Source organism: Dermacentor andersoni, chromosome 8, assembly GCF_023375885.2.
Source record: "Dermacentor andersoni chromosome 8, qqDerAnde1_hic_scaffold, whole genome shotgun sequence".
Classification (NCBI taxonomy): Eukaryota; Metazoa; Arthropoda; class Arachnida; order Ixodida; family Ixodidae; genus Dermacentor; species Dermacentor andersoni.
In genome coordinates this window covers 82073827-82088057 of record NC_092821.1, presented here as the reverse complement: position 1 = coordinate 82088057, position 14231 = coordinate 82073827, and the positions used below count along the sequence as shown (strand labels likewise).

Here is a 14231-nt window from a genome sequence, read left to right as displayed (position 1 = left end):
CAGCGCCTTCGCAGAGGGAGGGGCAGTTGGGAAAGGTGGCGTGATGAGCGGCATCGGAGCCAGCTGTGGAAGAAGACGACCACCAACGGGCGAACGAGCAGTGGCACGAGCTCGTCTCTGTGACGACGCGACTTCCTCTATCATCTTATTTTAATACTTTCGCATTAAAACAAACAGCACGCAAATTTGTCAAGCGCACAAATGTCGTAGAGCGTGCAGATGTAAAGCCGTATCAAAGCACCGCAGAGTCTTGACGGCACTACGGTATTAAGCGGCCGCCAATCAAATCAACATTTCTGTGCCCGCCATGGCAGGTTTACGGCTATGGCGTTGCGTGAGGCCGCCGGTTCGATGCCGATCCCGACACCCTCATTTCGACGGCGCGACACAAAAAAAAAAGAACGCTCGTGCACTTAAATTTAGGTGCATGTTAAAGAATCCCAGGTGCTAAAAATTATTAGAGTCCCCCTCTACTGTGTGCCTCGTATTCTGATTTCGGGCTTCACATGAAAAACTCCATAATTGATATAAAGTTCAACACTTCTGCCACGATGCGTGGCGCCGTGTGACGCAATGACATTGCTAACCTTCTCGCAGTCTATAAACAATGGCGCACAACAACGCCTCGAGCAAACGCGTCTCGCTGTTTATTCTGTGTAGTACGTAGACAAACACGAATAGCGCACGCAAGTAATGTTTAACATCGACTCTCCAGTAAACTAAACGCTAATGAACTTACACATTCGCCGTATACGTAATCGCAAACTATTGTCAATAAACGCAAACCTCACAAAAAGCTTCGATTGTATCAATTCCCACAGTGCATGGGATCCACACATTCCCTTTGTTCCTGTCTTGCCCATTCTTAAGAATCAAATTCTTTGTTTACAGGTACCCAACAAGGTTTTCCTAAACATTACTCGGGCGAGACTAAGCTGTTACCATTTGCTATTGGTGTACTTGCTATCTTGGATCAATCGTCCTTGGTGGAGTGCATATTTACTGATCTTTCTCTTTCGACACTCAAAGTTAATAAACTAAGCGTAGATTTATTATAGTTAAATGGATCGAGTGCTTCCTAGGTAACTAGACAGAGTACGTAACATCTAATGATCATGACTCCCGCACTTGTCCAGGTAAATCAGGTGTCCTCCAGGGATCTGCGTTATGGCCTCTTCTCTTCCTTATTTATATTGTTACGTCAAAGTGCAGTAGCGAAACTATTCACAGGATGTATTTACGACGCTACCAAGCACTGCCAAGCCAGCCAAATCTAGCAAAACACGTGGTCGTCACCAGATCAACAGTGAGTACGTCCAGTCCCGATAAATTCAAGGGTCAACATCATCGTCTTCTAGCAGCACGTAACATCACCACCGGAGGCAGAAGCGGAGACCTGGCACCACTAAGGACGCACAACAGAGGAAGCGTGGAAACGCTTTGGTCCTGAAACGTGAACGACGTCGCTGGACAACAGCACGGAAGATGTAGTGGGACTCGCGCTCACACTCTCGTACGTGACGTACGAAGGACGTGGTGTGGGCTCGTGTAGCGAGGAGGATTTGCAAGGAGGCCCACACGTCGAGAGGGGGACCAAAGTAGCACCAGGGCATCCGGAGCAAAACGTTCGTCGTGCTGTCGCTGATTGCAAAGGCGCTTCTGACTGTCTTGGGAAGAAGCAAGTCCACTACGGTCTATCTGCCGCGTGTAAGAGCCTGGGCAATGCTGTCGCGTTCATATTCACTAGTCCAAGCTGCAGGAGAAGGAATTTTGTCCAACATAAGTTTGGTTCATGTCCGAACAAAAGGTAAAAGGGAGAGCATCAAGCAGTGTCGTGGGTGGGGGAGAAATTTCATGCGAATGTCACGTATGGCAGTGCAAGGTATTAATCACGGTGGTCAGCCGACACGTACTTTGAAAGCACCTCTATTAAGGGCCCCTCACCAGGTCCCATAGCGAATTTTGGTCGGGACTACAATAAAGCTGACTTTTCCAAAATGAACAGTGAACTAAATATTTTTTTAATACCTAAAAGAAACTGCCTTCAGAAGGTCTGTTGATGGAAACTGGCTGTTGTATAAGCAAAAGCTACTCAGCTTAATCAATAATTACGTACCCCTTGTTTGCATTCGTGGTGTCATGGGGAAGCCTTGGTACACAAACCAACTAAAAAACTAGCACAAAAGAAAAAGTGCCTTTTCAGAGTGGCAAACAAAATGTGGTTCTGCCCCGAAATGGAAGAAATATTTCAACTGCTTGCGCGAGTACAACAACCTTCTGAAGCTTTCTAAGAAAAAATTTTATCACCAGGATCCTCTCAATATCGTCCATGTAAACCCGAAACAATTTTGGAAATTACTCGCACCAAATAGAAATCAGTCACATAACATTACCATAGCTAGTCCTGATGGGTCCAATTTTACAGTTGAAAAGCGTTCTAGCATCTTAAATTCATCCTTCTCTTCCGTCTTCACTTGTGAATCTTCCACCAACATCCCTGTTTTACCAAGATTTTGTGGCACTGAAATGCCTCCCATTAATGTAACTGCTGAAGGTATCGCGAGCCTAATCAATAAACTTAAGATACCTAGCTCCTGACAAGGACCTGACAACATACTGGTGAAGATACTGAAAGCCACTAACGTCATTTCTAGCCAGATATTACAAATCATTTTTACCCAGTCTATGAGCGAGGGTGCAATGCCCAAAGACTGGAAACTAAGCAAAGTAACCCCCGTCTTTAAATCTGATATGTGCTCCGACCCATCCAATTATCGCCCGATCTCACTTATATGTATTACCTGTAAACTTTTAGAACGTATCATATATTCCCAAATAGCCTCCCACCTCGACAGAAATTCTTTTTTCTTTAGCAAACAACACGGCTTTCGTCCGGGCTTATCATGCGAAACACAAGTATTTGAATTCGCCCCATATCTCCACGTAAACTTAGATTCGTCATTTCAGACTGACGTAATTTACATAGATTTTTAAAGGCTTTCGATCGCGTGCCTCATCATTGACTAGTGTCCAAAATTCATGCCTTCACCTCGACCCAATAATCATATCATGGATCACCGGCTTCCTGACAGATCGCCTCCAGTTCACCTGTGTTGGCGGTCGTTGTTCAGATACTACCAAAGTGATATCGGGTGTACCACAGGGATCCGTTCTCGTTCCACTCCTTTTCTAATATACATTCACGACCTCCCAATAGACATATAATCTACAATACGTGTATTCGCCGATGACTGTGTTATTTACCGTCGTGTCACTACTAACACTGACCAATCCATTCTGCAAAATCACCTAAATTCTATTGACAAGCGGTGCTCACGCTGGATGATGGAACTAAATGTCTCCAAATGCAAGTGAATGCATGTATCACGTAAACGCTGTATATCTAAATTTCCATACTCTTAGGCCTTGTGAGTTTATATGAGGTCGACAGTTACCGCTACCTTGGCGTTATCATTACTAACAAACTAAATTGGTCGAAGCACCTTCTACAAATAACAGCCGATGCCTCAAGGTTACCTTAACTATATTAAATGGCCCTATCCTTGTCTCCTCCGTCGATTCGTAAACTAGCATATGAAATTTTCAACCGTACAAAATTAGAATATGCGTCTACAATTTGGAATCCGCATCAAAAGACACTTTAGAAGCTACTCAAAATCGTGCCTCCCATTTTATCTAATCGAATTATGACAACGCTATCAGCGTTACCACCTAGAAATTATCTATTGGTCTGCCCCTTTTAGCATCAAGACGTATAATTTCGCAACTCTGCCTATTCCTTAAATTGTACTATAATTTTCCTGACCTTCGTTCCTCACTTTTATTTCCACCCGTGCGCTCATCACATCTTCTATTCAATTCTTTAAGTATCCAACGCCTTCATGGTTCTACAAACGCTTTCAACAAATCCTTCCTTCCCGTTACAATAGAACAATGGAACTCGCTGCCGGAATTTGTTGTTGTAGAGCGAAACCCTTCGAAATTTCGAGAGTTACTAACCATCCATATTTTCAACTAACTATACAAAAACCTGTGTTTATTGCAGTGCCTTTTCAGTTGTTGCTTTTTGTTGATTTGTACAAGACGATTCCTTCGCTATTTGTATTATTGTTATGCCCCCCACCCCCTTATGTAATACCCAACATGGGGCCCCTTTAAGGGAATAATAAATGATGATGATGATGATGATGATGATGGTATCAGTTGCATAGCCTAGGTGCTAGAGTCCTTGCATTCCCAAAAGAAAAATTGCCTTACAATGCATTATCAATATCTCTAACACACAATGATTACTTAAGCATAAAATATTAACTCAAACAAACACTGAGGTTAATAAATTCGACACGATGGAAAGTTTTACAAATATTTGCGCGTTAGGGAATGTATACCTAATCTGAGTAATAAAGGGAAATCAGACATCCACCCGTTCAAAGCAATTGCTACAAAGGAAACCCATATGGTTTCCTCGAAAGAAAAGCCTCGCAGTTGAAGAAAAATTCGTCCTGGTCCGGATCTCGAAGCCGCGGCCACCGCCTTTCCGGGGCAGCCGCTCTACCACGTGAGCTAACCAGGCGGCTAGCAGATGGGAGGGCGAAGTCGAACTGCTACGAACGGGTGGTTGTCTGATTTTCCCTTTATTAATTACTTCTCTCCACCTTGCGGGTTTGCGCAGGACTACTGCGTAAAACCTAATCTGAGAATTAAGCAAGGGACCAGAAACATTTGTCAGATACCAGCTGCATGACGACGGCTGTAAGGACGACAATCTCACCAGAACTTTGGCCCTCAAGAAGGCACGATGGCCACAGGATGGACTCACAAATACGTCGAATGCAGCAACGTGGTTGTGAAAAATCATGCAAATGCACATCACTGCGCTGCATAGAACATATGAAAAACGATAAGACGCGCGCCACTTCTTGACACACACCAAGCATCAACCCCAATTATATGAGTGGCAATGACTAATCCACTCAGCAGCTGCACTCTTTTCCGGAAATAAATAGTAATTTACTTATGCCAATTACATATATTTGTCGACACTTAGGTGAGTTGGGTAGCTGCGCAAAGTTATTTCTTGATGATATAGTAAATGAAGAAAGATATGTTATATCGCTCACGCTACTCATTTATTGACGCAAAATCCCTCATCGGCTCCACTGATGAATTATTGCTTGAGGGGGGTATTTGCGTACAAAAACATTGGTGTTTCGTACAAATAAATTTAAATATCGGAAAAAGCTCGCAAATTATGAAAACATTCCTGACCGCGCTTGTTAAGATAAAGAAAGCGCTGTCTATAAGCATAAGCAGGAAAAGGAGAATGTTAAATAAAGGAACCTCGGTATTTTAAAGCACCAACAAGAGACACGGCACAAAAGGAAAGCCATACACAGGACAGGCGTTTGTCCTGCGTATGACCATCCTTTTCCTCCGTGTCTCTTGTTTGCGCTATCAAAATATTTATCAAATTTGCACCAGCTAGACCCACAGAAAGTTCTTCTAAGCCAGAAATATCTGCAGTTCCCCTCCAAATGAACCTTCTTGAGTAAAAACAAAATATATCAGCTCTTTGTCACAGTAATTGTTTTCTAGTGTTGTAGATGGCGCAGTAGGCTGCATATCATCATAGTGTCGATTGTCTGCTGCAATGCTTGACATAGCATTTGAATTACCTCTACGTCTTCAGGTCCATGTACCACTTTTCGTTGTCCACACGGCTACCTGATCCGTAGCTATCGGCAGCTACCTAGGTGTAGTGCATGTATGCCGTCGTGAAACGGACTGCATACATTTAATTCTCGTGGTCGTGTGGGCTGTGTTTGGGGCTCCCCTGTACGTTATTTCATTTTTCAAGATAGTATACGCACTCAGCAAAACTACGCTCGACTGCACCTGCAACATTCTATCGTGCTCAATTGCATAGCGAAATCAACTAAAGAGTGTTTAGCATCGAAACCGACATACTCATCCCGATTGTAGGCCTGTTGCGTACGATCTTGAACTTAATGTCTAGCGGTAATTGTTCGATGCCGACTATATCGCGTGTGGGAACTAAATGTTGGAGAAATAACGATTTCTTTTCAGCCCAAATTTGCCCTGGCGCAAGGTGTTGCCTATATCCCGGGAAATACGGTAATACTGAGGACAGCATGTTGACCTCTTTGTATGCGTTAAGCTCTTTATTGCAATTTATTTCACGTGACAAATCAGTGGTAGTGTCACAATGAAAGAAGTCGCGCACCAACATTTATGGTGTTTGCTCTTGTATAGATGTTTTATCAGGTTTTTATATGGGAATTTATTAAAGATAACAATTCATTGCAGTATTTCCGGCATTAGTACATCGTGTAGGCTTCATCGTCCTTCGGTCTTTATCTCTTTGTTTCCTAAAGCCCACGTTTTCTTCCCTTCAGTCCAAAGTTTAATCACGTTAGGATGATCCCGAGTGGTGGAGGGTAGATGCGGGATATGGAAAATCTTTGTTCGTGACAGTAGTGGCAAAAGCAACCATACTTACGAAGTTTTGTGGTGATCTAATAACACAATAAATGTAGTGTGAAACGAATTCAGGCTGTGAAAGCAATAAACGGAAGGAAGCTTGCGTCCAACCTTTAACACTCGTGCAACTTTGCCAGTGGCTGTTGGCCTTTGTTATTATAAAAGAGAGCCGCCTTGTGACAACGAGTACTTGTTATGCGCTCGCCGACTGTGTCCTCCAATGTTGCTATATGCACTGGCATGTTGATTTAGATTATGCAGGCATGTTTGTTGCAATTGGTTGTTTTCTGCACAAATGCTTCCTTTGCCTTTTGCTTGTCATGTTCTGCATTCCAGAACAATATTGCCATGTCTCCTGCGTGCACGCGTGCTGTAACTGCCTGTCCTTTTTCATGGTTATTTTTTATCTCGCTGTGCGTGACATCCAACAGCGGCAGCTTCGCGCGTTCGGGTGTGTTGTGTGCATAGCAGCTTTCTTATCCCTGCAATAATTTTGCATGTCGAACAGCGGCGTTAGATAACAGGACGTTATGCAAATGCACCTGGTTTCTAGGTGGCGATAAGACTTGGACTTTCACTGTGTTGTTGCATCGCTTCCGTGCATATTGACTGAACCCTCCAAACGCAGAACGTGTCTTTCGAAGGCAACAGTCCTACAGATAGACACCCAAGTGATGACGCTCGCGGATGGTTGAATGCATTGACTGAAGCCGTGTACACAGCTTTTAGCCCAGGTAGCCATATAGTACTATCTGGTGAATAAACTGAATTGATTGATTGATTGATTGATTGATTGATTGATTTGTATTGTAATTAGCCGCGGAGATCACTTCTTTTTGTGGAGCATCACGTGACCTTTATTTCATGTCTCTTTTGCAGAGCAGCCGTTATGGCTTCCTATTATGATAAACTCGGACTCTTGCACCAATGAACTATTACAAAGCTTGCGAGATTTTCACGTGATCTAAATGTGAAGGGTTGACAGTTTGTGTGAAGCCGCGGCAACATAGTACATGTTTCAAGCGTACATTTAGCTGCTGATTGCCTTGCTTCGTCGAATACGTTCCAATATTACACGATGCAAACAACAATAACTCGGAAAATTTGCGGGACGTGCCCAACTCCCGCAAATTGCCCATCGTGATAGTGGGCATCGTGATGGGCATATTGAATGCGTGCTGCTCCAAGCAGCACGTTGACGCAGGCTTCTGAGTTCGGTACCCAGCGGCGCTGAGTTTTGATTTTCTAAGGTTACGCCGTACGACGAGAACGAACTTGAGGATGAGGAAGTGGGCCTGACGACTACGACGCCGACATAATAAAAAAAAACATCCCCTTGAGTGGGTATGTGCCAAAGACGTTAATTTCGTCCTCATCATCACCATCATCACGACACGGTATAGGAACTCTCGAGCTTTCGAGTACGAAGGCCGTCCATAAAGTTCGCTTAATCAGAATAATAAATCCGGAACGAACATACAAGATGGGCAGCGCCGCGGTGCATCTGCTCATCGCAAACGCAAGACGCCCGAAATATTCTGCCAAAATATTTTGGAGCAATAGCTCTACTACTTCAGGTACAAACCCACAAAACGCCTGGTTCTGTAAATTTCTCCTTCAAGCTCAAGCAAGGTCAAACTGGGACTTAGCCTGCCACTACCGGCCGCTGCTGCGTACGCCGCGTGGGCGGCCATATCATGAAAGCGATCTGCGGTGTGGACAAAGTGCGCCGAGTGTTGGAAGTTTTGTATGAGCTGTGCTTCGGGCGCTTAGTTCGCGTTGAAGCGAGACGCGGCATGAAGGTCAATTCGCTCGCTGCTGCTGCCGCTCCGCCGAGCAGCGTGTGTGTGTGGTCTTGTGGTGCAATTGTAGACGCGCTAGTTTCTGACGGCACCGAGCAGCGTCTGTCTCCTTTCACAAACCAAGGAAAACCGTGCTATTGCTCGACAAACTTGGTTTAAGCGGGTTCAACCCCGGCACCTTTCTTTCGCACACAACTCCAGTCGTGACTCATAACTTGTTGTCGAAACATAACTCAAATCGAAAGCAAAATACATATATCTGTTGGGAACGATAGGACGAAACCATGCAGGACGACGACTTAACAGATCCGAAGCGGCCAGCTGTCGACTCAAAGACGCCGCTATGTTCACCCAGCCGTGGTCGTGTCGTTGTAGTGAGCAAAGAAAATATCGCGATTCTCTACCGACCAGTCTGTTCCCACCAACGGTTCGGTGACACAGCCGTGAGCGATCCGCCTGCCGACCGTTGGGGTCAGTGCAGTCTAACAGGGGGTGCCGAAAGTCGGCAGAACGAAAATCACTGTCTTGTCAGCCTAGTGTGACCGAACCTTTAGCGATTTGAGGTGTGTGCTTTCTATGTCCCTAAAATAATTCTAATGGTACCCAAATCTCATCAAACTAGCATTTTCGCTTTGCGGAACGCAACGATAGTATTACGGTAGCCGTGTTAACTTAATCCGCTACCTCTTCTCAATGAAGAGGGAGCGAAAGAGAAGCTGGAATGCGCAGATCAGTGTGCAAAAAGAGAAAAATAATAAAAACAAATATAACATTTAGAAACTAAATTTTTGGTGGTCCGTAATACAAGTGCAGACAATCTACCCTGTGCAGGGAGGGGGAATGAGGATAAATGATTCCAGAAGGGAGTGGGAAAAAAAGAAATGAAATAAACATAGACACGCTCTGCACAAAGGAGAGCGCAAAAAGTAAAGATAATAAAAATAAATATGCAATCTGCGAGTGAACCAGATCACGATATTTCCAGGTGAGATGACGGGTTAACCTATGCTTTTGATATGACATAGTGAATCATTAGAGCTTTCCGTGAAGACCAATTTGTGACAAGTATTGGACCAATAAATCCAAGACCCGCCGTTGTTAGAAGTACCGGGCATCGGACCTAAGATTCAAGCTAAGATTAGGAGATTGTGAGAAATTATGCCCATTTGGCGCTGAAAACAATGTCTCTCATCACGGTACGTGGAGCATTCAAGTAACTTGTGCTCCAATGTGTCTGGTCTGCCGGAGTTATCGCACTAGAGATCAGTGGTACGCCCAATACGATACAGATTTTGTTCGTAAATGCTACGTTCAGTCGAAGCGTAATATCTCTAAGCACCCGGCGTGGTGGCTTAGCGGCTTTGGTATTGCGCTGCTAAGCACGACGTCGTAGGAAGGAATCCCAGCCACGGCGACCGCATTTCGACGCAGGCGAAATACAAGAACGCCCATGTCGCGTGCATTAGGGGCGCGTTCAAGATCCCCAGGTGGTTGAAATTAATCTTGAGCCAATACGGCGTACCTCATAATCATATCGTACTTTTGGCACGTCCAACCCTAGAATTCATTCAATATCTCTAACTGGTGAAGAAGTGGTTGTGGAATTCTCGATCTTACTCTAAGATCAATCGATCACAGAGAGTTGTCAGGTGAAGCGGCAGGTTGCAGACGCGATCTTTTGTTCGTAGACTTATGTTCTTGCCAGTTCGAAGCATCGCCCTTCATAAAATATCTCTGTCCAAAATTAAGGCATCGAAGTCTATTTCGTCCAGTTTCGTTCGCATTTCCGTTTCCCGGAACACCGGCGGAAGGTGAAGCAATGCCCAGTAATATTGGCCATGTTGTGAAGGTATATATATAGACAATGTCAGAGGCTGTAGGTTGAATGTTGCAGTGACGATGGCAGCTTGGAAGTTTGTATTTCTATCGGTAAATCCAATGTAAGACCTGATGAATAGATCAGGGTGGAATAGCAGCTCTGCAAATTGACACCATTTGTCAGTATAGCGTTCTGCTGTTACGCAGAACACTATACTTGTAAGGTTAAAGCTGCATGGCGCAGTAAATCCAAGAAATCACTGGCAGTGCTTGAAATACACGGTCGTAATCACCACGAAAATATCGACATCATGCGAGTATTTGGCAGTGTTGTTTCTAACCTCTGACAGGCATTTTACGATACTGGTCGAGGCTGCACTACGTTCGAAGGATCAGCGGCATGCTTATCGACAAAGTTACGCGGAAAAAAACAGTGTTATTATCTCTTTTACTCCACTATTCGCCGCCTTGAACCATTATCTTTGGGGTTTAAAGTTTGAAGCACTTGTCGTCCTGGTATCTCATGGCTTTAATTCACAGTGGTTTTCATTCTTAAGTGCTCTTTGCCATTGAATTGCTGCCTTCGCTAATGACATGCCTAGCGTTATGATTGCAAAAATTTTCTCTTGCGAATTGCTTTCTCTCAATATAGGCCCAATTTTCTTTAAGAAAACAAAACACACGCAGCTTGCTCTAGATCAATCGTCTCGTATAGGCTTGTTGTTGGTGCTTTTGGCATTGTCTGCTGTCTACCGGCGACTGCTCTTTCAAGCCAGAAATCACTGGCAACAATCATAAATGATGTCATATTCATGGATCTGTTATTTCCCACCTAACCTAGTGACCAGTTTCTGCGTTGGCTTTGCCACACAGAAAGTAAAATCTTCAAGCTCAGCTACTAAATGAAAACAAGCGGTAATTGTAAAGGAACTTTTCAGCATTGTTAGCTTTCGTTCAAAGAGTGCAGCAGGGATAGTCGTGCTGAAGTGATGCACCCTCTTGGCGGCTCAATACGAGCCGTACACCAGAGACTACCATTGCTGTGTCACTATATTTTCGAAACTCGAAGCAAGAAAACGTGTCAAATGCCTTCAGAGAATATGTGACTGCGATCATAAAACGTTTTTATTTCATTTTGCTTCTTTTTGAAGCTTCCTCGTTAGTTCGAACAGTGCTCTGGCCCACACCTGCACCGGGATAGGCCCGCCGCGAACGGAGGATGATCGACTAGAATAGAGGAATAGAATCGAGGAACCGATGCGAGAAATTCGATTATTCACTGTTATATCCACCTTCGCGTACATCCTTCTGTTTAAGCCAGAGTCCTCCCATAGCACGCATTATTACCCGATCATCTGCCATGAACACTGGACTATTCCCTGACACAATAACTCAAGGGAACAGTCTCCCAGAAGACATCGTCTGATGCACTGACCGTAAATCATGCCGCGAAATGTTAACCACATTGCTTAATTACCGATCCAACCCACCCTTACTCCAACAGGATGTTTCCCTTTCTTTCACAATTCTCACTGGCTTGTTTTTGTTTGTTGTTGTTCCTTTTGCTGCTCTGTTCATTTGTTCTAACATTGTCGCAAGGATTAAAGCAATCCCTTATGTAATGGATCCGTGCCTCTAAGGAGAAAACAAGTGAAATTAACTGAAAAGGAACCTTTGCGTTGTACCGGCGTAAATACCGTGCAACAAAAGTATGAAAAAAACAAGAAGCCACAAAGTGGAGCCATCTCACTGACGAGTCCAATATGCAAGGAAGCACGGTGTTCCATGAACGAAAATCAAGTCCGATAAGTGGAATGAGCAAATGTACTGAACGTATTTTGTTCCAATTTACACTAGGTTATACACTAGCTTAATGTATTCCTAATTAACTAGCTTTGATCCACTTACATTTTGGGAGAGTTTTGGCATCACAACACGCTCGCTGTTTCCAAATCTGCCAAGTGGATCGCAGTTGTCACGCGTCGACGATGCAAGGTCTGTCGATAAGCGTCGCTAGAACTCTTTCCCCCGCGGCTACCACTCTCCTGTCGTGGGCGTTCTCCACAAACACGCAGCAAGGAGCGCGACAGCGAAACGCGGGGGTGCCAAATAAAGTGCGCTCGAACGAGTACATCTCTCTGCGCCCTGTGTAGAGCTGCTCGAGATTGCCAGCAGGAGGAATGCCACGTCGATAAGCTTGCAGTATTGACACCAAGGACAAAACGTGTACCATGATCCGCGCGGCAGAGCCGATGAAAAAAAACGAAAATAATCGCAACTGGGGCACACAAGGGCGGCTTCCCGGCGTATTCGGGGCAGTGCAGGGTTTCAGAAAGCGGACGGTATCACAACAAGCCGGGAGACTGAGACTATGGCTCTGTGGTTGACCGTAGCCTTCATCCTGGTTGTCCTAACGTGTCTGATTCGGTAAGCGGCTCTACTTATGTTAACGTTCTAAATGTCTCACACTCTGTGAGCTTTTATTTTTCTACGTGGACCTGATTCTCGCAGACGAAAATTAAACAGGTTTCACTGGCTCAACGGCTATAGTACTGCTTTTTTTTTCGGCATTAGATCGAACGCTCGGTTTATGATGGCGGCAGCCGCGTTTCGACAAGGTCGCCATGCGGAAAATTCCGACAGTGCGAAAAACATATTTAATGGCTCTTTTCATATGAAATTACTCTAAATCAAGTCACGGGTGGCTGTCATAGTTTAGCTGTTTTGTTTGAGGAATAAAACTGCACAAGTTATGTTTTGTATTGTCACTGGAAAAAGAAGCATACAGCCGGTTTAATTTAAGTTGTAACACACCTGTAACGTGCGTGACAATAAAAGCGCGCATGGCAACCTAACCCATAGCCAAACAAAATTAAGGGCATTTATTTATTCATTTATTTATTTCCCGTTTCCTTAATAACGCCCTTTGCAGTACCAATATGCAGTTCCCAGATAGGAGAAGGGGAAACAAGTGCGTGAATTTATCTAATCACCACATAAATTAGCATAAAAGAACTTCAAGGAATTTTAATCTTAAAGACAATATCAAGGAAAAGCAAGAACCAGCGGTAACTAGCCCGTAATGTTGCAGAAGATCTTGAATAATAAGAATTGAGCCAATGATCGGTAGCAAGACAATACGATATCTAATCAACAATTCACGGTAACATGACCTTTAAAGAAGCGTGGGTTTGACTTCTAGCAATGTGCTGGAGCAATTGGTTCCATGCTACTATAGTTCTTGTGGAAACGACGCCTGAAAAACAGAAGTACATCAATATATCTCACGTATTTTGCACTCATGATGACGGCGCCGCAGTAACAAAGTGCAGTGGTGTAATATGCAGCTGTCAGTTCATCTGAACTTTGTGAAAATAGAAGCTGTACGTTGTCTTCAATATCCCACAATGTCTGCGCTTTCTTACGAGCGAGCGACCTGCGAGCCTTATTACACGACACGCTGCTGATAAAGTGAGAATTACATGCAACAAATCTGGCCGGCTGGGTTTTGGACGCTCTCCATCACAGTGATAGGATTTGATGCGTGCGGGTCCCATACTGCACATGCGTACTCCAGTGTGGGGCGTAAATTCGAAAAGCAAGGAATTTCATCAATCTTGAGATCTTAATTTTGAAAGTTAGGTCGGGTTCAAGCTTAGTGAAACTTGAGGTAAACCGTATAAAAAATCTATCCGTAATGCAGCCAACCTATTTGAAAGATAAAGTATGGAGTGATCACAGTTGTTTCTTTAATCTGAAGTACCCAAGTCAAGCGCACCAGATTTTGCAGCAACCTTGGTGATAGTTGACAATTCCTGGGAAACAGGATGGCGTTTTTTTTGAACTCCTGCATTTAAAGGAAAAACTCTATCAACACAGATGACGTTCTGTTTGTTTTATTCACCACATATGTACTACTGTGCGTGAGTACCGACTTGAGTTAACATTGTAGTTTTTTTATCGGGAACAACTGGCAGCCTAAGCACCGGCCAGGCAAATATAAATGAAGAAGTTTCAGTAACATGGTGAAGCAAATATAAATGGCACCCATTTTTTGGTATGGCGAGGGGCAGTGCTGGTAATGTTTCT

The 14231-nt window shown here is 44.1% G+C and overlaps 2 protein-coding genes across 4 annotated transcripts in view; one reads left to right on the top strand and one right to left on the bottom strand.

The window, feature by feature from the left end:
* The window catches only part of LOC126538715 (cytochrome P450 3A11-like), a 162082-nt gene extending 149951 nt beyond the window's left edge, over positions 1–12131 (bottom strand). The window contains exon 1 of one of the 2 annotated variants that reach the window (XM_055074914.2): positions 12051–12131. In XM_055074914.2, coding sequence (XP_054930889.1) covers positions 12051–12052 — 2 coding nt within the window. In that variant the 5' untranslated portion in view covers positions 12053–12131. The remainder of the gene's footprint in view (positions 1–12050) is intronic. The other variant, XM_055074910.1, reaches the window with a different exon arrangement.
* Positions 12132–12230: 99 nt separating this feature from the next.
* The window catches only part of LOC126538682 (cytochrome P450 3A14-like), a 63048-nt gene continuing 61047 nt past the window's right edge, over positions 12231–14231 (top strand). Inside the window, exon 1 of one of the 2 annotated variants that reach the window (XM_055074905.2) lies at positions 12231–12569. In XM_055074905.2, coding sequence (XP_054930880.1) covers positions 12514–12569 — 56 coding nt within the window. In that variant the 5' untranslated portion in view covers positions 12231–12513. The remainder of the gene's footprint in view (positions 12570–14231) is intronic. The other variant, XM_055074906.2, reaches the window with a different exon arrangement.